Consider the following 25,086-nt stretch of genomic DNA (forward strand, 5'->3'; position numbering starts at 1 on the left):
CTGCAGGATTCATTGTCAATTCCCTCCAGCACTACTTCAAGCATTAGTCGAGTCCATGCCACGTTGTATTGAGGCACTTCTGCGGTATACGATATTAGGCAGGAAAAGTTGAATAATGTCTTTATGTTACAAGTTGCAGTCACCGCCAGGTGGGACTACTGCTGTAATCAATGCCATCAACATTCAGTTCGAGTCAGAGCACTCTGCGTGAAGGTGGGAGTGTGCGGCAGCTTGTTGACAGTTACCCTTTTTCACCTGCCGTCGGCATGGAGCTCTCTCTGAGGAACAGCGCGTCAACATCAAGTTTCTTCCAAAGCTAGGCAAGAATGCCTGTGAGATTTTTGAATGTTCGAAACAGGTTTACGGAGACAATTCTCTGAAGGAACCAACCGTGAACAGGTGGTTAAAAAGGTTCCGGGATGGCGGAGAAGAACGATGACCCTCGCCGAGGACGCCCGTCGACATAGAGTTCCGATGCAAATTTTGAACGAATTCGGGCTTGTGTTCTTAAAGACCGTAGATTGACAGTCAGAATGATTGCTGACGAGCTGTCAATCCCCAAAACAATCGTTCACGAAATCCTGACACACAAACTTGAAATGAAGAAATTGTGTGCGAAAATCGTACCGAAGCTCTTGACGCCAGAACAGAAAGCAAAGAGGGTGCTGTGAGGATTGGTTGGAAACAGAGGAACGAGGGGACTTTCTCAACCGAGTCATCACTGGAGACGAGTCCTGGTTTTACGAATTCGATGTGGAGCTCAAATCTCAAAGCAAGGAATGGAAACTAGCAGGAGAACCGAGAACAAAAAAGTCGCGAAAATCAAGGTCCAATGTGAAGACTATGTTGATTGTTTTCTTTGATTCTAGGGGCATTGTTCACAAGGAATTTGTCCCTCCCGGCCAGAGAGTGAACGGAAATTTTTACGTTGAAGTTCTGACACGTCTCAGAGCTCATGTGGAGTTGGCAAAAGGGGGCAGGTGGATCCTTCATCACGACAATGCGCCCGCTCACACGTCGCTCGTTGTGCGCGAGTTTTTGGCCCGAAGCTCAATCACCGTGACAGACCACCCGCCTTATTCAGCCGATTTAGCTCCGTGTGACTTCTTCATGTTCCCGAAATGCAAAATGGTGCTTCGGGGGCGCGGCACTTGGGAGATGTGGAAGCCATCAAGGCGGAAACGATACGGCAACTGAACAACATCACAACTGAAGACTTTGAGCAATGTTATCAACAGTGGAAACGGCGTTGGCAGAAGTGTATCGCGTCTCAGGGCAAGTACTTTGAAGGAGACCGTATTGTAATACCTGAATAATTGTAAAATAAAGTTATTATTCAACTTTTATACGTATTTTACGGACAAACGTCGTACTTCGCATCTTATTAACTGTTCGCGGTACTTTTCCGAAATGCACTGAGAACGCTATGACGCACTGCCTACATTCTTAATACTAATGCTGCTGTGTGTTGCAGGGCAGGGTCGCTTCCACCTGACTGCCCTCACCGTGTGTGGTTTCTGCCTCATGACGCTCATCTTTGAGTCGTTGGCGGCTGCCTACGTCACGCCGGCGGCCCAGTGCGACTTCGACATGTCCTCTTTCGAGAAGGGCTTCCTGAGCGGCACTATCTACATAGGTCAGTAAACCCTTTTGCTGCTGCTTGTGACGTCGATCAGGGTGTTCAAAATATTGTAGACCAGGTGCTCCATCGCTGTGCAAAAGACAAATGTCTGTGCACTTCACGAAAAGTGGGAGAGTTCATTCGTTTGTTCGGGAGGCCGCTAACAAAGGAACTTACAGATCGCACCCCCCTTAGATTTAGTTGTAAGTTGGCACAGTGGATAGGCCTTGAAAAACTGAACACAGATCAATCGAGAAAACAGGAAGAAGTTGTGTGGAAAAAAATAAGCAAAATATACAAACTGAGTAGTCGATGCGCAAGATAGGCAACATCAAGGATATGTTGAGCTCATGAGCGCTGAGGTCCCATGGTTCAGCCGGCGCGGTAGCTCAGCGTGTTCGGTCAGAGGGCTGCGTGCTCTCTGTGATAAAAAAAAAAAACTGAGTCATGGCATCAACCATCAACTTGGACGGATGTCTTGTGACGTCAGCCCAGACCAAACGCAACGAACTACATCGAACAATAAAAAAGAAAAAAAGGTTAGCACGAACAGCGGCGGAGCGAGGGGTCCTTGGTTCAAGTCTTCCCTCGACTAAAAGAATTAATTTTTTATTTTTCGTTTGTGTGCAAACTCTTATGTTTTCATCACTTTTTTGGGAGTGATTATCACATCCACAAGAAAACCTAAATCGGGCAAGGTAGAAGAATCTTTTTACCTATTCGCCAAGTGTACAAGTTAGGTGGGTCGACAACATATTCCTGTCATGTGGCGCACATGCCGTCACCAGTGTCGTATAGAATATATCAGACGTGTTTTCCTGTGGAGGAATCGGTTGACCTATGACCTAGCGATCTAATGTTTTCGGTTCCCACTGGAGAGGCACGTCCTTTCGTCTACTAATCGCACAGTTTTGCGGTGCGGTCGCAAAACACAGACACTAAACTTATTACAGTGAACAGAGACGTCAATGAACGAACGGACAGATAATAACTTTGCGAAAATAAAGATAGTAAACTTTTCACTCGAGGGAAGACTTGAACCAAGGACCTCTCGTTCCGCAGCTGCTCACGCTAACCACGGGACCACGGCGCTCGTGAGCTCACACCATACTTGATGTTGCCTATCTTTCCATGGACTATCAGTTTCTATATTTTCCTTTTTTTTTTGGTAGTTCTACACAACTTCTTCCTGTTTTCTCGATTGATCTGTGTTAAGTTTTTCAAGGCCTATCCACTGTGCCAACTTATATCTAAATCTGAGGGGAGTACGATGGGGATGTTCCCTTGTAAGTGTTTTCCACCTTTCGGCCGGTAAGAGATGTCAGAATCGAGGAGCGCGCTCTGCAATATTTTTCAGTCGATTTTACAGAAACTATTCGCTAAAAACATTTAATTTTTGCCTTACTTATAGCTTTATATATCAGGTTCATGATTATGCCCCCTTCATTTCGTTAATGGTCATAGCTATTGTGATATTTATGCGAAAGTAAGACAGTACTCGAAAATTGGAGAAGTGCGCAATGAAAAATAGAGGTAGCTATCATTTTACATTTGTTGCGTATTATATAATATGTTGTTGCGTATGTAATTGAGCAAACACATGAAATTTTTCTTTAGAATTGAGTAGAGATATCTGTGTCTCGCCACTCTCGAGAAAAATTGATCTGATGTAGCACACTCCTTTGCGATCGCGCCGCGAGAACGATAAAGCCAGAGTGAAATATCCACAACATTCCTGATATTTCATAAACATTTTCAGATATTGAAATGAGATTTTGGCAAATGTCAGCATGCAAAGAGGAGAGTATTTCACCACATCGTTATTACACTACTGGCCATTAAAATTGCTACACCACGAAGATGTGCTACAGTCGCGAAATTTAACCGACAGGAAGAAGATGCTGTGATATGCAAATAATTAGCTTTTCAGAGCATTCACACGAGGTTGGCGCCGGTGGCGACACCTACAACGTGTTGACATGAGGAAAGGTTTCATACTGATTTCTCATACACAAACAGCAGTTGAACGGCGTTTCCCGGTGGAACGTTGTTGTGATGCCTCGTGTAAGGAGGAGAAATGCGTACCATCACGTTTCCGACTTTGAAATGGTCGGATTATAGCATATCGCGATTGCGGTTTATCGTATCGCGACATTGCTGCTCGCGTTGGTCGAGATCCAATGACTGTTAGCAGAATATGGAATCGGTGGGTTGAGGAGGGTAATGCGGAACGCCGTGCTGGATACCAACGGCCTCGTATCACTAGCAGTCGAGATGACAGGCATCTTATCCGCATGGCTATAACGGGTCGTGCAGCCACGTCTCGATCCCTGAGTCAGCAGATGGGGACGTTTGCAAGACAACGACCATCTGCACGAACAGTTCGACGACGTTTGCAGCAGCAGGGACTATCAGTTCGGAGACCATGGCTGCGGTTACCCTTGACGCTGCATCACAGACAGGAGCGCCTGCGATGGTGTACTCAACGACGAACCTGGGTGCACGAATGGCAAAACGTCATTTTTTCGGATGAATCCAGGTTCTGTTTACAGCATCATGATGGTCGCATCCGTGTTTGGCGACATCGCGGTGAACGCACATTGGGATGGTTCAAATGGCTCTGAGCACTATGGGACTTAACATCTTAGGTCATCAGTCCCCTAGAGCTTAGAACTACTTAAACCTAACTAACCTAACGACATCACACACATCCATGACCGAGGCAGGATTCGAACATGCGACCGTAGCAGTCCCGCGGTTCCAGACTGCAGGGCCTAGAACCGCACGGCCACCGCGGCCGGCTCGCACATTCGGAGCTTGTATTCGTCCTTGCCATACTGGCGGATGGTATGGGGTGCCATTGGTTACACGTCTCGGTCACCCCTTGTTCGCACTGACGGCACTTTGAACAATGGACGTTACATTTCAGTTGTGTTACGACCCGTGGCTCTACCCTTCATTCGATCCCTGTGAAACCCTACATTTCAGCAGGATAATGCACGACCGCATGTTGCATGTCCTGTACGGGCCTTTCTGGACACACAAAATGTTCGACTGCTGTCCTGGACAGCACATTCTCCAGATCTCTCACCAATTGAAAACGTCTGGTCAATGGTGGCCGAGCAACTGGCTCGTCACAATACGCCAGTCACTACTCTTGATGAACTGTGGTATCGTGTTAAAGCTGCATGGGCAGCTGTACAGGTACACGCCATCCAGGCTCTGTTTGACTCAATGCCCAGGCGTATCAAGGCCGTTATTACGGCCAGACGTGGTTGTTCTGAGTACTGATTTCTCAGGATCTATGTACCCAAATTGCGTGTAAATGTAATCACATTGTCAGTTCTAATATAATATATTTGTCCAATGAATACCCGTTTATCATCTGCATTTCTTCTTGGTGTAGCAATTTTAATGGCCAGTAGTGTAGCTATATATGTGTAGATACAGATTTAGATTTCGGTGTAGATATAGGTGTGGGTATAGATGTAGATGAAGATGTACATTGAGGTGACAAAAGTCATGCAGTCATGCACGCATACAGATGGCGGTAGTATCGTGAACACGAGGATAAAATGGCAGTGCGTTGGCCAAGCTGTCATTTGTACTCAGGTGATTCACGTGGAAAGGTTTCCGACGTGAGTATGGCCACACGCCACGAATTAACAGACTTTGGAAGCATGAGACTGTAGGTGACTGGAAAACCATGGCCTGGTCTGATGAGTTCCGATATCGGTTGGTAAGAACTGATGGTAGGGTTTTAGTGTGGCGCAGATCCCATGAAGTTTTGGACCGAACTTGTCAACAAGACACTCTGAACATTATGCGAGCTGGGGATGGCTCCATAATGGTGTGCACTGTGTTCACACGGAATGAACTGCATCCTCTGGTCCAACTGAGCCGATCATTGACTGGAAATCAATATATTTGGATGCTTTGACACCATTTACGGCCATTCATGGACTTCATGTGCCCAGGCGACAATGAAACTTTTTTGGATAGCAGTGCGCCATGTAGGGGTATAGGAAGGGCTTCAAGGCTAGGACAACTGCACTTCGAGGGGATGCTGGGGGGATACTGACATACCCCAGTGCTATATTAAGTAAATGGAGGGTGTATTTTGAGCATCTATTAAATGTACACCAGGAAACAGGAAATGAGCAGGCGTACGAAATACATACAGCAGAACCCCAGATACCTGAGCCAACATTAAAGGAAGTAAGAAAAGCAATCAACAAATTGAAAAAGCATAAAGCACCAGGATCAGATTGCATAACTGCAGAATTAGTTAAAAATGGGGGACAGAAATTGGTGGAAGTAGTTCACAAAGTGATAACTAAAGTATGGAACTCAGAGATGATACCTAAAGAGTGGCAGGAGTCGATTCTGATCCCAATTTTTAAGAAAGGCGACAAAATAGATTGTAGTAATTATAGAGGGATATCGCTATTACCAGTATGTTCCAAAATTTTCTCGAATATTCTGCTAAGCAGGCTTACACCATATGCAGATGAAATTTTGGGGGATTACCAAGCCGGCTTTCGGAGGAACAGATCAACTGTAGACCAAATATTCACCCTGCGTCAAATTTTGGAAAAGAAATGGGAATACAACAAACCAGTTCATAATCTATTCATAGATTTTACAAAAGCATATGATTCAGTATTGCAATCAAAATTGTACAGAATTCTTTTGGAACTTGGAATACTAAAGAAGTATGTTAGACTTACAGAGGAGGGTTTGAAAAACACAAAAGGTAGAGTCCGCGTGGGTAAATTGGAGTCAGAAGAATTTGGAATAAAGAACGGACTTAAGCAGGGAGATGCCATGTCTCCACTACTTTTTAATTTAGTCCTAGAATATATTGTACGAATGGCAGCAGATAATTCAGAGGGTGTGGAGTCAAATGGAAATATCAAGATATCAGGTATGCAGATGATTTAAACATCATTAGCGATAGGAAAGAATCTGTAACAGCAAATGCGAATACGTTAATCAAGGCTAGTGAAGATGTAGGTCTAAGGGTAAGTGAAGACAATACTAAAAACCTGGTTACTACTAGAATGCCAACAGCAGTAGATCAGGAAATGTTAAGAGTTCGAGACATGCAGTTTGAAAAAGTGAACACATTTAAGTATCTAGGCGTGGACATCACTTCGAGAAATGAGATTGAATCCGAACTAGCCGGCCGAAGTGGCCGTGCGGTTAAAGGCGCTGCAGTCTGGAACCACAAGACCGCTACGGTCGCAGGTTCGAATCCTGCCTCGGGCATGGATGTTTGTGATGTCCTTAGGTTAGTTAGGTTTAACTAGTTCTAAGTTCTATGGGACTAATGACCTCAGCAGTTGAGTCCCATAGTGCTCAGAGCCATTTGAACCATTTTGAATTTGAATCCGAACTGAGGAAGAGATTACAGGCGGGAAATGCGTGCTACTTCTCACTGAATAGATTACATTCATCACGGATATTGTGCAGGAATTTAAAGATTAGAATATACAAAACTATTATTCTACTAGTTATGCTGTATGGGTGTCAGACTTGGTCTCTCACTGTGAAAAATGAAAAGCCTTCGAGTATCTGAAAACAAAATGTTGAGGAAAATTTTCGGAGCAAAAAGGGATGACATTAGCGGAGAGTGGCGAAAACTGCATAACGAAGAGCTTCACGAACTCTATTCAAGCCCTGACATAATCAGTATTATTAAATCACGTAGGCTGCGATGGGCGGATCACGTAGCTCGAATGGATGAGGGCAGGGCAGAGCGCAGAGTACTGGTAGGGCACCTAGAGGGAAAATGTCCTGTGGGGAGACCGAGGCGTAGATGGGAGGACAATGTGAAGGCTGATTTGAGGAGCCTAGGTATTGAAGGTGAATGGAAGGAAATAGCCCGAGACAGGGACAGATGGCGAAAATACTTTGCTGCGGTAATGGACTCTCGAGTCCGGTATGACCAGTGAGTAAGTAAGTAAGTAATGCCCCATGTCACCAGGCCACAATTGTTGCAGCTAGTTTGATGGATTCCTGCACAATTTGAGTGAATGATTTGGAACCCAGATCGCCTGACATGAATCCTATTGTACATTTATGGCACATAATCTAGAGGTCAGTTCGTTCACCAAATCCTGCACTGGCAACACTTTCAAAATTATGAACAACTCAATATTTCTGCAGGGATTTCCCAACAACTTGTTGATGCCATGCCACATCGCGTTGCTGCACTATGCAAGGCAGGAGGAGGTTTGATATATTAGGAGGTATCCCATGATTTTTGTCACCTCATTGTGTATAGGTATAAATGTAAGTGTAGCTGTAGACATAAATGTAGATGTTGGTTTAGCTGCATACTGCATATGGATGTAGACTTGGGTGCAGATTTAGATGTAGGAAAACATAGATGTAGTTGTTGATGTAGACATATAATGTCGATATCGCTGTAGCTTTAGTTGTAAATGTACCTGTAAGTTTGGATAGAGATGTAGGTATGCAGAGATGTAGTTATGGATGTAGATGTGTATATAGGTCTAGGTGTAGATATGAATGTAAATATACACTGATCAGCAAGAATATTATGACGCCTGACCTACTATCCATATAAAACCATCCAGGAAATAGCAGCACCACTTGCTGTGGAATCACTGCTAGTCAGACCAACACCGACTCAAAGGAAGGCCTCGGCGCTTGTTCGTGACGTCACGTCAGTTAGGCACGGCAAACGCCAGGTCTGTTGCAGGCATACTCATAATGGTGGTGTCTCCCTCCCTGACACAGGAAAATGTGAAACTATTGGCGGTAGTTGACCAACACACATTGTTCTGAGAGATTTCTGCAATCAATTAATTGTGCAATTCATTACACTTCTTCACAAATAGTGTACTCCTGAACTTAAATTTCCACCTGTTTTAAGGACTGACATACAAAAACAACTTCATGGTTCAGCAGCAACAGAATTCGTGCTTCTTTACCTTATTTGTAAATCTGAGGAAGTTACATTTGTACTGGGTTGCTTTTACAAGAAACTGTGAACATATGGGCGCTTTTTTTTAGGTATCTTTGTTGTCTATGGGGTGAGGAGCACTGAATGTTAATGAAATATCTTGCGATTGTACGCTTTGGGTGAGGGGGTGGGGGACAGAAGAAGAGGCAAAAGAGAGATGCTTGTTTTATCAAATAAAATTTTTTTATCGTATGAAGTTTCTCCTTTCAGTTGCAAGAGCGAAATATTTATCTTTTCTAATGTGCATGTTTAAAAAAAGTTTAAGCTCAGCAGTATTTTCGATGTATGAAGCTATTTTGTTTCCTGTTTAGAATTCCTTTCGTTGAAAACGACTGTAATGTAAAGACTGGCAACAGTTGTACATTTACACATGTAAATTAATACACATTTCCGGTGACGATGTCAAACGAAAATAAATAAATAAATAAAAGAAACGAGTTCATTGTAAGGGAGTTGGGGTAAGTTTCGATAACAAAATGGATCAAGTAAATATAGTTACTTGAATGTAAAATTTCCGAAGCTTGCAATGGGGCAAAGCGTCTTCTCATGTTGATCTACGTTTGTTTCGACAGGATTCAGTAATACAGAACTATGATCTTCATTTGTAGCTTTACGACAGTAACAAAATCTTTCATCTAAATAAAACTGCAGAATCCAAAACAATGCCAAACATTTTGTCCAAAAATAAGAGATTTATAGCGATAAGCACGCCCAGGCGTTTCTGCCTACAACAGACCTGGCGTTCGCCGTGCCTAGCTGACGTGACGTCACCAACAACCGCCGAGGCCTTCATTTGAGTCGGTGTTGGTCAGACACAAACACACAGCACGTGCAGTGTCAGTGAGTGTTCTGTTCACGTGTAGAATGGGGGAAGTGCACAATTTATCTGAGTCTGGCTGAGGGCAGATTGTGATAGTGCAGAGGCTCGGCATGAGCGTTTTGGAAACCGGACACCTTGTTGGGTGTTTGATGAGTACAGTGTCTACAACATGTGGCGAAGCCAAGGTGAAACCATGTCCGGATGTCATGGGGTTGGGCAGCCACCGCTAATTACAGATGTCAGATGTCATGGTCTAGGCAGACTGGTAAAACAGGACAGGCGGAGAACTGTGGCAGACCTAACATTAGACTTCGACGCTGGGCAGAACATAAGTGTGTCTGAACACACAGTGCATCAGACACTCCTAATGATGGGCCTTGCAGCCGACAACCCTTGTATGTGCTGATGTTAACATGACATCGGCAACTACGACTTTAATGGGCACGTGGCCATCGGCACTCGACCTGGGCACAGTCGCAGAGTGTTGCACGGCCAGATGAATCCCTTCATTGTGTAAATGGGAGGGAGCGATTCTGCTGTCATCTAGGGAAAAGATCCTAGACTCCCGTACTGCAGGATGGAGACAAGCTGGTGGCGGCTGCATCGTGCTCTGGGGCACATTCACGTGGGCACCTATGGGTCCAAGGAGTATCATACACTGGTATCAGACCGTGTACATCCCTTCATGATGATCACGTTTCAATATGGCAGTGATATTTTTCATAAAGATAATGAGCCATGTCAAAAGGGCAGCTGTGTGAGGATTGGGTCGAGGAACACAGTGGCGCGTTGTAATTGACGTGCATGCCTCCCCCCCCCCCCCCCCTCCCCGCCCATTCGCCAGATCTGAACCCGACCGGACACATCTGAGACATGGTGTCAGAGCTCACCGCCCCCTCCCCAGAATTAGTGAGAATTGGGTGATGCCAATGTGCTGCCAACCCCCTCCAGCGACCTACCTAGGCCTCATTGCTTCTTCTGTGCCAAGACGCGTTGCTGCTTTTATCCGTGTCAGAGGTAGACATACTGGTTATTAGGTGGCTGGTCGTAATAGTCAGGCTGATCATTGTAGATGTAGATATACACTCCTGGAAATGGAAAAAAGAACACATTGACACCGGTGTGTCAGACCCACCATACTTGCTCCGGACACTGCGAGAGGGCTGTACAAGCAATGATCACACGCACGGCACAGCGGACACACCAGGAACCGCGGTGTTGGCCGTCGAATGGCGCTAGCTGCGCAGCATTTGTGCACCGCCGCCGTCAGTGTCAGCCAGTTTGCCGTGGCATACGGAGTTCCATCGCAGTCTTTAACACTGGTAGCATGTCGCGACAGCGTGGACGTGAACCGTATGTGCAGTTGACGGACTTTGAGCGAGGGCGTATAGTGGGCATGCGGGAGGCCGGGTGGACGTACCGCCGAATTGCTCAACACGTGGGGCGTGAGGTCTCCACAGTACATCGATGTTGTCGCCAGTGGTCGGCGGAAGGTGCACGTGCCCGTCGACCTGGGACCGGACCGCAGCGACGCACGGATGCACGCCAAGACCGTAGGATCCTACGCAGTGCCGTAGGGGACCGCACCGCCACTTCCCAGCAAATTAGGGACACTGTTGCTCCTGGGGTATCGGCGAGGACCATTCGCAACCGTCTCCATGAAGCTGGGCTACGGTCCCGCACACCGTTAGGCCGTCTTCCGCTCACGCCCCAACATCGTGCAGCCCGCCTCCAGTGGTGTCGCGACAGGCGTGAATGGAGGGACGAATGGAGACGTGTCGTCTTCAGCGATGAGAGTCGCTTCTGCCTTGGTGCCAATGATGGTCGTATGCGTGTTTGGCGCCGTGCAGGTGAGCGCCACAATCAGGACTGCATACGTCCGAGGCACACAGGGCCAACACCCGGCATCATGGTGTGGGGAGCGATCTCCTACACTGGCCGTACACCACTGGTGATCGTCGAGGGGACACTGAATAGTGCACGGTACATCCAAACCGTCATCGAACCCATCGTTCTACCATTCCTAGACCGGCAAGGGAACTTGCTGTTCCAACAGGACAATGCACGTCCGCATGTATGCCGTGCCACCCAACGTGCTCTAGAAGGTGTAAGTCAACTACCCTGGCCAGCAAGATCTCCGGATCTGTCCCCCATTGAGCATGTTTGGGACTGGATGAAGCGTCGTCTCACGCGGTCTGCACGTCCAGCACGAACGCTGGTCCAACTGAGGCGCCAGGTGGAAATGGCATGGCAAGCCGTTCCACAGGACTACATCCAGCATCTCTACGATCGTCTCCATGGGAGAATAGCAGCCTGCATTGCTGCGAAAGGTGGATATACACTGTACTAGTGCCGACATTGTGCATGCTCTGTTGCCTGTGTCTATGTGCCTGTGGTTCTGTCAGTGTGATCATGTGATGTATCTGACCCCAGGAATGTGTCAATAAAGTTTCCTCTTCCTGGGACAATGAATTCACGGTGTTCTTATTTCAATTTCCAGGAGTGTAGATCTATCTACATACACTACTGGCCATTAAAATTGCTACACCAAGAAGAAATGCAGATGATAAACAGGTATTCATTGTACAAATATATTATTCTAGAACTGACATGTGATTACATTTTCACACAATTTGGGTACATAGATTCTGAGAAATCAGTACCCAGAACAACAAACTCTGGCCGTCATAACGGCCTTGATACGCCTGGGCACTGAATGAAACAGAGCTTGGATGGCGTGTACAGGTACAGCTGCCCGTGCAGCTTCAACACGATACCACAGTTCATCAAGAGTAGTGACTGGCGTATTGTGACGAGCCAGTTGCTCGGCCACCATTGACCAGACGTTTTCAATTGGTGAGAGATCTCGAGAATGTGCTGGCCAGGACAGCAGTCGAACATTTTGTGTGTCCAGAAAGGCCCGTACAGGACCTGCAGCATGCGGTCGTGGATTATCCTCCTGAAATGTAGGGTTTTGCAGGGATCGAATGAAGGGTAGAGCCACGGGTCGTAAAACATCTGAAATGTAACGTCCACTGGTCAAAGTGCCGTCAGTGCAAACAAGAGGTGACCGAGACGTGTAACCAATGGCACCCCATACCATCACGCCAGGTGATACGCCAGTATGGCGATGACGAATACACGTTTCCAATGTGCGTTCACCGCGATGACGACAAAGATGCGACCATCAAGATGCGTCTGTATTCATCCGAAAAAATGACATTTTGCCATTCGTGCACCCAGGTTCATCTCTGACTACACAATCGCAGACGCTCCAGCGATGCAGCGTCAAGGGTAACCACAGCCACGGTCTCCGAGCTGATAGTCGATGCTGCTGCAAACGTCGTCGAACTGTTCGTGCAGATGGTTGTCTTGCAAACGTCCCCATCTGTTGACTCAGGGATCGAGACGTGGTTGCACGATCCGTTACAGCCATGCGGATGAGATGCCTGTCATCTCGACTGCTAGTGATACGAGGCCGTTGGGATCCAGCACGGCGTTCCGTATTACCCTCCTGAACCCACCGATTCCATATTCTGATAAAAGTCATTGGATCCCGACCAACGCGAGCAGCAATGTCGCCGTACGATAAACCGCAATCGCGATAGGTTACAATCCAACCTTTATCAAAGTCGGAAACGTGATGGTACGCATTTCTCCCCCCTACACGAGGCAACACAACAACGCTTCACCAAAAAACGCCGGTCAGCTGCTGTTTGTGTATGAGAAATCGGTTGGAAACTTTCCTCATGTCAGCACGTTGTAGGTGTCGCCATCGGCGCCAACCTTGTGTTAATGCTCTGAAAAGCTAATCATTTGCATATCACAGCATCTTCTTCCTGTCAGTTAAATTTTGCATCTGTAGCACGTCACCTTCGTGGTGTAGCAATTTTAATGGCCAGTAGTGGGAGAGGGCGTCTCCTGTTGTACGAGTTATGCTTTCCACTGATCCGCATTTGGAGTGCAACGAGAGTGATTGTCTAGGCGGGGGCCCTGATGTACATGTAGGTGTTACGTGTACTTGCAGATGTACGTAGTTGTAGATGTTGGTGGGTGTAGTGACAAGCTGACGCGTGTTGTGGCTGTGGCAGGCATGATCGTGAGCTCCCACCTGTGGGGGTTCGTGGCGGACACGCGCGGCCGGCGGCTGGTGCTGTCTGTGACGCTGGCGGCCAACAGCGCGTGCTCCGTGGTCGCCGCCTTCATGCCCAGCCTGCCCCTGCTCATCTTCCTCCGGCTGCTCAACGGCATCTTGTGAGTGAGTGCTGGCGTTCGAGACTCAGAGATGCGCGTGTAGCCTCCTTTTCAGGCTGTATGAAGAATGCAGAGATCAGTGCTCGTGTCTGCTGTGTAGCCGAAGAAGCAAGCTACGTGATACGTGTTACAAACAGGACACAATAGGAAGGACCAGACCCCTTTGCTTTTTTCTTTTATCACAGCAGAGAAATACACTTTTTTTTTTAACCGAGCGAGGTGGCGCAGTGGTTTGACACTGGACTCGCATTCGGGAGGACGACGGTTCAATCCCGCGTCCGGCCATCCTGATTTAGGTTTTCCGTATTTCCCTAAATCGCTCCAGGCCAATGCTGGGATGGTTCCTTTGAACGGGCACGGCCGACTTCCTTCCCCGACCTTCCCTAATCCCATGAGACCGATGACCTCGCTGTTTGGTCTCCTTCCCCAAAACAACCAACGAACCAAATACACATTTTAAGACAAAATTTAACTTGGGTTGGGTTGGGTTGGGTTGTTTGGGGGAAGAGACCAAACAGCGAGGTCATCGGTCTCATCGGATTAGGGAAGGATGGGGAAGGAAGTCGGCCGTGCCCGTTCAAAGGAACCATCCCAGCATTGGCCTGGAGCGATTTAGGGAAATACGCGGGATTGAACCGTCGTCCTCCCGAATGCGAGTCCAGTGCGCCACCTCGCTCGGTCAAAATTTAACTACATGAAATATTGCTTCCAGTAAAAGGTTAACATAAGCAGTGACAAAACTTAGTTCTCTTAAGGGTTTCTGCTGGCAACAAATTTTAAGGAGGCAATGTAAGGTTTATATCAATATAGCTCAAACACGTAGCTAGTGACCGAATCACGACACAGACAATTTAACACTTTCGGCAACAAATAAATAGCGTGAATTTGTACTCGCAGTAACCAACTAATCAACAGCCTTGCCATTGAATAAGTAGCAGGCCATTTGGAAACAATTAGCAACACCCAGCAACTAGGGGAGTTAATACCAACAGTCTTTAAATGTCTTGCTCCCCATTAAATAAACAAACTTACAGTAATTAAATGAATAACAAATGGAACACATTACGCTCCACACAAACTCTTCAGTGGAAGCCAAGCCAAAATGAATATTCCATTAACTGACTAGCACTGAAGTCACTCTAAAGCTCATCTCTGTGTTCCCAGACACACAGGCGGCAAACTTATACAAGACAAGATTTTGAAGGGAGCACATCAACAAAACCGGTAGTGGAGCTAACTCGTCCTTCCGAAAATTAAAGTACTAGAAAGGGTGGCAGGGTGGTATACAATGATGTTGCCATAGTGCTCTACTGCGCTCCAAAATATAAGTTCAAATGGCCAATTCAAAATTGTTGTTGTTGTTGTTGTTGTTGTTGTGGGCTTCAGTCCTGACACTGGTTTGATGCAGCTCTCCATGCTACTCTATCTTGTGCAAGCTCCTTCATCTCCCAGTACCTACTGCAGCGTACATCCTTATGAATCTGCTTAGTGTATTCATCTCTTGGTCTCCCTCTACGATTTTTACCCTCCACACTGGCCTCCAATACTAAATTGGTGATCCCTCGATGTCTCAGAACATGTCCTACCAACCGATCCCTTCTTCTAGTCAAGTTGTGCCAGAAGCTCCTCTTCTCCCCAATTCTCTTCAATACCTCCTCATTAGTTATGTGATCTACCCATCTAATCTACAACATTCTTCTGTAGCACCACATTTCGAAAGCTTCTATTCTCTTCTTGTGCAAACTATTTACCGTCCATGTTTCACTTCCATACATGGCTACAGTCCATACAAATACTTTGAGAAACGACTTCCTGACATTTAAATCTATACTCGATATTAACAAATTTTTCTTCTTCAGAAACGATTTCCTTGCCCTTGCCAGTCTACATTTTATATCCTCTCTACTTCGACCATCATCAGTTATTTTGCTCCCCAAATAGCAAAACTCCTTTACTACTTTAAGCATCTCATTTCCTAATCTTACTCCCTCAGCATCACCCGACTTAATTCGACTACATTCCATTATCATACATTCCATTAATACCTACTCCGAATTTTTCTTTTGTTTTCTTTACTGCTTGCTCAATATACAGATTGAATAGCATCGGGGAGAGGCCACAACCCTGTCTCACTTCTTTCTCAACCACTGCTTCCCTTTCATGTCCCTCGACTCTTGTAACTGCCATCTGGTTTCTGTACAAATTGTAAATAGCCTTTCGCTCTCTGTATTTTACCCCTGCCACCTTCAGAATTTGAAAGAGAGTATTCCAGTCAACATTGTCAAAAGCTTTCTCTAAGTCTACAAATGCTAGAAACGTAGGATTGCCTTTCCTTAATTTTTCTTCTAAGATAAGTCGTAGGGTCAGTATTGCCTCACGTGTTCCAACATTTCTACGGAATCCAAACTGATCTTCCGCGAGGTTGGCTTCTATCAGTTTTTCCATTCGCCTGTAAAGAATTCGCCTTAGTATTTTGCAGCTGTGACTTATTGAACTGATAGTTCGGTAATTTTCACATCTGTCAACTCCTGCTTTCCTTGGGATTGGAATTATTATATTCTTCTTGAAGTCAGAGGGTATTTCGCCTGTCTCATACATCTTGCTCACCAGATGGTAGAGTTTTGTCAGGACTGGCTCTCCCAAGGCTGTCAGTAGTTCTAATGGAATGTTGTCTACTCCGGGGGCCTTGTTTCGACTCAGGTCTTTGTTCTCTGTCAAACTCGTCACTCAATATCATATCTCCCGTTTCATCTTCATCTACATCCTCTTCCATTTCCATAATATTGTCCTCAAGTACATCACCCTTGTATAGACCCTCTATATACTCCTTACACCTTTCTGCTTTCCCTTCTTTGCTTAGAAGTGGGTTTCCATCAAAGCTCTTGATATTCATGCAAGTGGTTCTCCTTTCTCCAAAAGTCTCTTTAATTTTCCTGTAGGCAGTATCTATCCTACCCCTAGTGAGATAAGCCTCTACATCCTTACATTTGCCCTCTAGCCATCCCTGCTTAGCCATTTTGCACTTTCTGTCGATCTTATTTTTGAGACGTTTGTATTCCATTTGCCTGCTTCATTTAGTGCATTTTTATATTTTCTCCTTTCATCAATTAAATTCAATATTTCTTCTGTTACCCAAGGGTTTCTACTAGCCCTCGTCTTTTTACCTATTTGATCCTCTGCTGCCTTCACTATTTCATCCCTCAAAGCTACCTATTCTTCTTCTACTGTATTCCTTTCCCCCATTCCTGTCAGTTGTTCCTTTATGCTCTCCCTGAAAGTCTGTACAACTTCTGCTTCTTTCAGTTTATCCAGGTCCCATCTCTTTAAATCCCCACCTTTTTGCAGTTTCTTCAGTTTTAATCTACAGTTCATAACCAATAGATTGTGGTCAGAGTCCACATCTGCCCCTGGAAATGTCTTACAATTTAAAACCTGGTTCCTAAATCTCTGTCTTACCATTATATAATTCAAAATTAAGTACACATAAGCCAGCATTAATTAACGAGGAGCCGGCCGCGGTGGTCTCGCGGTTCTAGGCGCGCAGTCCGGAACCGTGGGACTGCTACGGTCGCAGGTTCGAATCCTGCCTCGGGCATGGATGTGTGTGATGTCCTTAGGTTAGTTAGGTTTAAGTAGTTCTAAGTTCTAGGGGACTGATAACCACAGCAGTTGAGTCCCATAGTGCTCAGAGCCAATTAACGAGGAGTGACACCAGGTCGCTCGAAGGAATGACAACAGTTAATTGAAAAGACGAATGCTGGAGGCGGCAGTAACATCAAACACCTTCTCCGAGTTTTAACCAGGAGTCACTTCCTGCCATACAAGTAAACATTTAACCAAGCACAAGGAAGGAACCCCAAAGAGAAAATTCAAATAAAACCCCCAAAAGATTATAAAAATTGTTCAAATGGCTCTGAGCACTATGGGACTTAACATCTTAGGTCATGAGTCCCCTAGAACTTAGAACTACTTAAACCTAACTAACCTAAGGACATCACACACATCCATGCCCAAGGCAGGATTCGAACCTGCGACCGTAGCAGCCCCGCGGTTCCGGACTGCAGCGCTAGAACCGCACGGTGACCGCGGCCGGCAGAAGATTATAAAGGAGGAGGAGGAGGAGATTAGTGTTTAACATCCCGTCGACAACGAGGTCATTAGAGACTGAGCGCAAGCTCGGGTGAGGGAAGGATGGGGAAGGAAATCGGCCGTGCCCTTTCAAAGGAACCATCCCGGCATTTGCCTGAAGCGATTTAGGGAAATCACGGAAAACCTAAATCAGGATGGCCGGAGACGGGATTGAACCGTCGTCCTCCCGAATGCGAGTCCAGTGTGCTGACCACTGCGCCACCTCGCTCGGTAAAAGATTATAAAGGACAGGGAACCCCAACTATTTAAATTTAAAAGAATTAGCTCTCCCCAAAGGCAGTGTAAACGCTAAAGCCATGCTTAAGAGGCCACCAAAATTTGTTACAAAAGGTCTTATACATTTGCTCCTTTTCTTTAAAAGAAACACAAGGCTGCTTAACTTCTGCTGACGTCCGGTATGGCTCGTGTAGGATACACCAGGCAGCAATCCAAGCTAGGCGGTCGCAAGTCACGGCGAGCAAAATCAGGAGAGCAGACAGGCAGGCAGCCGACACATATCCTCCATCCTGAGCCGGCAGACCGCTTACAACCAACTCCACATATACGTGGTTGTTCCCACCTCGTACCTCGCGGCATCTCAGCAGGTCGCCCGAGCAAACGTCAAGTGCCACTCGCCCTGCGAATGCGGAAAACAACAAGGCAGGCAAAGATAAGAAACATCGAAGGATCGATAATGGACATCCAAGAGACTGGTGCGCCAGTAACGAGTGCCACGGCTCAGTACATCTACACACATCTGCAAAAATACCACATAAGATCTTAAAAGAACAACGTGGTTGCCACAAGTTCTGGAAATCAGGGAATATCAAACGTGTCCAGGAAATCAGAGTTGTCGTCGTGGTCTTCAGTCCTGAGACTGGTTTGATGCAGCTCTCCATGCTACTCTATCCTGTGCAAGCTTCTTCATCTCCCAGTACCTACTGCAACCTACATCCTTCTGAATCTGCTTAGTGTATGCATCTCTTGGTCTCCCCCTACGATTTTTACCCTCCACGCTGCCCTCGAATACTAAATTGGTGATCCCTTGATGCCTCAGAACATGTCCTACCAACCGATCCCTTCTTCTGGTCAAGTTGTGCCACAAACTCCTCTTATCCCCAATCCTATTCAGTACTTCCTCATTAGTTATGTGATCTACCCATCTAATCTTCAGCATTCTTCTGTAGCACCACATTTCGAAAGCTTCTATTCTCTTCTTGTCTAAACTATTTATGGTCCATGTTTCACTTCCATACATGGCTACACTCCATACAAATACTTTCAGAAAAGACTTCCTGACACTTAAATCTATACTCGATGTTAACAAATTTCTCTTCTTCAGAAACGCTTTCCTTGCCATTGCCAGTCTACATTTTATATCCTCTCTACTTCGACCATCATCAGTTATTTTGCTCCCCAAATAGCAAAACTCCTTTACTACTTTAAGTGTCTCATTTCCTAATCTAATACCCTCAACATCACCCGACTTAATTCGACTACATTCCATTATCCTCGTTTTGCTTTTGTTGATGTTCATCTTATATCCTCCCTTCAAGACACCATCCATTCCGTTCAACTGCTCTTCCAAGTCCTTTGCTGTCTCTGACAGAATTACAATGTCATCGGCGAACCTCAAAGTTTTTACTTCTTCTCCATGAATTTTAATACCTACTCCGAATTTTTCTTTTGTTTCCTTTACTGCTTGCTCAATATACAGACTGAATAACATCGGGGAGAGGCTACAACCCTGTCTTACTCCATTCCCAACCACTGCTTCCCTTTCATGTCCCTCGACTCTTATAACTGCCATCTGGTTTCTGTACAAATTGTAAATAGCCTTTCGCTCTCTGTATTTTACCCCTGCCACCTTTAGAATTTGAAAGAGAGTATTCCAGTCAACATTGTCAAAAGCTCAACATTGTCAAAAGCTTTCTCTAAGTCTACAAATGCTAGAAACGTAGGTTTGCCTTTCCTTAATCTTTCTTCTAAGATAAGTCGTAAGGTCAGTATTGCCTCACGTGTTCCAGTATTTCTACGGAATCCAAACTGATCTTCCCCGAGGTCGGCTTCTACTAGTTTTTCCATTCGTCTGTAAAGAATTCGTGTTAGTATTTTGCAGCTGTGGCTTATTAAACTGATAGTTCGGTAATTCTCACATCTGTCAACACCTGCTTTCTTTGGGATTGGAATTATTATATTCTTCTTGAAGTCTGAGGGTATTTCGCCTGTTTCATACATCTTGCTCACCAGATGGTAGAGTAATATCAGAGAAATTAAAAAAAAAGAACACCGAAAGAATGTCGATTTTGTCTCAATACATGAAATGGTTTGCTTACTGAGATGTCATGCATCGTTGCTGGCTGGGCACCGCTTCCCGACTCCCTCATTCTTACTGCTTCTCCCCTTTCTGCCACTCTCCTCGGCTTGCAGTAAGTGCTGCCACCATTTCTTGCCGCTAGCCTAGCAGCTGCCGATAGCAGGCAGGGAGGCGTGAGGAGTGGTTTGTTTGGCTCTGATTCTCAAAGATTGTTGGCGCAGTGGTTGGAGTCGTCAGTCAAGTGTGCGTGAGTTGTGTCTGAGTGTGTGCTCTCGTTTTCTGACAAACGCTGTGGCCCAAAATTTAGTTGTGAGAGTGTGGTTGTCTTTTCTACATGTCTGTCTGCGGCTCAACGATCATTTGTACGGTGAGTTGCTACCTATCCTCATTAGTATTGGTTCTCAGAGTATTTGTGCATGTTACCTCTTGCATGGATCGACCACTGCGGTCTCATTTCAGCAACATGGTGTATGTGACATGTGAATAGCTAGCCACACAAGTGGACTTAACGACGAGCCAAAACCACAGGCCATTTCTGCCGATCTGAAGCCCATTGTTTACCACTAATGTTCAAGTCCTGCCCGTTGGATCTATTCTCACTGATCTACCCACAGACCGGGTTTGTTTGTGTGTGTCGTAATGCGGCGGATTTTCGTGGTTTATCCGTGGACCTGAGACTGCAATGCTCCTCGGCAGGCCAGAGGCCACAGGCGATGGATTTCAGGAATTGTGACTGTCTCACCGCAAGTACATTGTACAGTGTGGCATTTTATAGACATTTTATTTATTCTAGTACATTTTGGCACTTTGCAAGTAGTTGATACATTAAAAAGTATGGACGATAAGAAGAAAATTGTGGCGGTTGCTGGCAATTTGTACGCTATGTATTCATGTATTTCTTAAAGGAAAAAAAACCACAATACCTGTAGAATAATAGACATAACACAGTGGGAATCTAGAGGCTGCAAATGGGGAAATTCGTTGAGATAAGCGACTTTGACAAAGGGCAGATTATTACCACGCAGAGGCTGTGAATGAGTGTATCAAAAACTGAGAAACTGGCAGAATGTTCGCATGCTAGTGTCATGAGCATCTACGGAAAGAGGTAAAAGGACAGTGAAACTACCAGTAGGCGTTAAATGGCTGGACAACCACGACTCTTCACAGAACATGGGGTTCGGAGGCTTGTCTGGTCTGTAAAGTAGGACACATGGTGATCTGTGGCATCTCTACCGAAAGAGCACAATGCTGGTGCACACACAAGTGTTTCGGAGCACGCTATTCATCGTACATTGTTGAATGTGAAGCTTGTTTTAGGCATAAAACTAACATACTAAATTTAAAAAAAAATTGTGATTCAGCAAAATTTTAGGACATATTTAATCTGAAAACTATTTATGTTACATAGTAACTGAAATATGTGCAATATTCAGAAAACTCAATCTCAAACACCTAAAATTTATGACAGTAATGCTACTAGAATGAAGATTTAAAGTGACATTGAAAAAAATATGTATTGCTGTACAGTCGTTATGAAATGAACACTCTCTTATTCGATACAATAGAGCACAATAAGGTGACGAAAGTCATGGTATAGCTATATGCACGTACACAGATGGTGGAAAATGTATAAGTACAGTGCATTGACAGAGCTGTCATTTGAACTCGGGTGATTCATGTGAAAAGGTGTACAACATGATTATGGCCACACGATGCAAATTAACAGATGTTGAACATAGAATGGCGGTTGGAGCTAGACGCTTGTACATTCCAGTTCGGAAATCATTAGGGAGCTCATTACTCTGAGGTCCACAGTGTCAAGAGTGTACTGAGAATACCACATTTCAGGCATTACCTCTCACCACAATCAATGCAATGACCTTCACTTAACAACTGAGAGCAGCGATGTTTTCATAGAGATGTCGGTGCTAATGGAAAGCAACATTGCACGAGATAACTGTAGAAAGAAATGTGGGATGCATGACGAACATACCCGTTACGACAGTGCAGCAAAATTTGGCTACGACAGCAGATAGCTGATGAGAAGTGCCTTCGTTAACACCACGACATCGCCTGCAGCACCTCTCTTGAACTTGACCACATTGGTTGGACGCTACATGACGGGAAAACCATGGCCTGGTCAGACGAGTCCCAATTTCGGTAGAGAGCTGATAGTAGGATTCGTTTGTGGCACAAAACCCACAAAGACATGGACCCAAGTTGTCAACGAGGCATTGTGAAACTGGGTAGTGGTTGCATAACGGTGTGGGCTGTGTGTGTACATGGAATGGGTTGGATCATCTGATCCAATCACTGACTGGAAATCATTTGCAGCCATTCATGAACTTCACATTCCATGATGTCCATGGCACTGGGCCACAGTTGTTCACGATCGGTTTGAAGAATGTTCTGGAAAATTTGAGTGAATGATTTGGCCACCCAGGTTGCCTGATACGGGATATAATCATGAGCTCAGTTCCTGCAGAAAATCCTGCACCAATAACACCTTCGCAATCGTGGATAACTGTAGATGCAGGTGCCTCAATATTTCTGCAGGGGACTTCCAATGACTTGAGGAGTCCATGCCATGTCGAGTTGCTGCACTATCCTGGGAAAAAGGAGGTCTGGTGCAATATTAGGTGGTATCCAATTACTTTTTGTCACGTTGTTGTATTAGTACGTTAGAGCATATTCTGAACACATTCTAGTCCAAAATTACTAAAAACAAACAAAAATTAACTCTGTTTCTTAATCCTTTCACTGTGCATTTACTCTCAGCGGCTCCCGCCCTGTGTGCGTTATTTTCACCCGGTGCGTACATATACGACTGTAGCAGTCTACCGTTATTATTGAGATAAAAATGAGACGCAAAATCCAGTATTGTCGGTGTAAATCGTTTCCTTTTTTTAAATCTTTGTTCAGAGAGTCTTATTTTGTTCAAAAATGGTACTTTATTAGGAGAAAAAAATACAAAACATATTACATTAGTAATACTTCAAAGTGTGATATCTCTAGAAACAAAAATTCAAACATAAAGGCACATTACAGTTTACACAAATGTATGTTGTGTCACTTCGTTAATCATGTTTTGCACATAAAATACACCTTCTCTGGGCGGCCTTTTTCTTTGAAGTTCCTGGGATTAGCGAGATGAATTGGCGCTCGGTTAGGCGTAAGGGATTGTCACCATCAGCCGATCTCCTTCCACGACGTCCCTCTGTTTGCAGTTGGTGGTGAATCTCTAGGATCTCCTTGATAAGTTTCTGTTGAAAATCAGATACTGAAATATTTCGTCCCGTTTGAGTTTTATATAATGCATGCGCATTGAGCAGAGACAGATCCACCAAATGAAAAAATACTTCACACCGTTTTACAGTTTTTCGTACACATTCTACTGAACTTAGCATCGTGTCGCTCCTGTCGACGGCCCCCATATTTTCAGTGTAGCTTACGATGCAAGCTGGTTTTGTTTTTGGTTCATTCGTGGTTCTGTCAATTTTGTCAGTCGCTGTAAATACGCTTATATGAAGAGTTGAAGGCATTCTCACTTCCCGCTTGTCCTGCCAGTTTACAGCAAGAAGTTTATCTGTTGACATAAACTCGATCTCGCCTTTTCTAAGTTTTTTTGATAAAGCAGGCATGCCTTTGAGGTTTGTTCTCACAGTTCCACAGGCATTAATCACTCTGTCATGCAAATAAGAAAATAACGTTGGGTTAGTGTACCAATTGTCAATATATAATGTGTGACCTTTACCAAGGTAACGTTCAAGTAAAGTGAGAACAATGCTTCCAGGTATTCCAACATTTACACCAGTTTCCTTTTTTACGTCTGTTGCTGCACCCACATAAATAATAAAGTCAAGAATATAACCAGTTTCACATCACATAACACAGCAAATTTTACACCAAATCTGTGGCGTTTGGAAGGAATGTAATGCTTGAAGAAGACACGACCTTTGAAGAGAACTAAACTTGCGTCAATGCACAAATTTTTAAAAGAATAGAAGGCACCTGGAAATACTTTTCGTAAGTGATCCACAATGCGACGTAATTTCCAGATTTTGTCATCTCCAGGGTCCTTACTGTTATCGGCAAAATGTAACATTAGAAGTAACAGAAGATATCTATCTCTCGGCATGATTTGCGCAAACATTGGAGTAGACAGTAACTGATCATTGGTCCAATAACTGTTTATTTCATTTTTTTCTCACTTGAGCCACCAGAAAATTTACAGCAAGGAAACAGTAAACTTCGTCACTGTTTGTGTTTTTCCAACGTCGCAGTCTTGATTTTTCACTGGCATCATTGCAAAGGTGTTCATAATATAAATTACGTTGCTCAGATATGTAGCTCACAATTTCTTGGCTAAAAAAAAACTTGGAAGCAGTCGTAGACAGTACATAAATCATATAAATTGACGATTTTGCAACCGGAACCACTGTTATCGAAATTATACACTTTAGGGTCCAAATCAGAGTCTTTCCATTTAAAATCAACTGTTTTGTGTCTCTTAGGAGATTTTTCGGGCATACGCTCAGTCTCTTCTTCGGAATCGGAGAAAGAATCGACGATAATATCAAAACATGGATCTGCATTTACTGGTTCAACGTTTGTTGATTCACAAATATTTTTTATATTTGTGGTGACAGATTTATCTGCCAGCTCGTCGTCGTCATTATCTGTCCACCCATAATCAGCCGGATTGGGCATGGTGATGTCCTCGTCGTCTCTTTTTAGAATACTCAGCAGCTCATCGTCTGTAAACGGACGGTAACGTCGCGTCATGTTATTCGGTCACGCGGAAACGGCCGCACACAAACTAGGTAATATAGCGATACGAATGAACTCAGCAGAAAGAGAATTCAGCATTCAATAGTATTACAACAATTAAACTGCATACTTGCGCAACAGTTACCTCCGACTCGCTGGCCGATTGTCGGCGTTATACGTAA

The 25,086-nt window shown here is 44.9% G+C and overlaps 1 protein-coding gene across 1 annotated transcript in view; it reads left to right on the top strand.

The window, feature by feature from the left end:
- Positions 1-25,086, top strand: part of LOC126214887 (synaptic vesicle glycoprotein 2A-like) — a 177,042-nt gene that overhangs the window by 116,290 nt on the left and 35,666 nt on the right. Inside the window, exons 3-4 of the mRNA XM_049941532.1 lie at positions 1,475-1,636; positions 13,527-13,689. Coding sequence (XP_049797489.1) covers positions 1,475-1,636; positions 13,527-13,689 — 325 coding nt within the window. The remainder of the gene's footprint in view (positions 1-1,474; positions 1,637-13,526; positions 13,690-25,086) is intronic.

This window comes from Schistocerca nitens, chromosome 12, assembly GCF_023898315.1.
Source record: "Schistocerca nitens isolate TAMUIC-IGC-003100 chromosome 12, iqSchNite1.1, whole genome shotgun sequence".
Lineage (NCBI taxonomy): Eukaryota > Metazoa > Arthropoda > Insecta > Orthoptera > Acrididae > Schistocerca > Schistocerca nitens.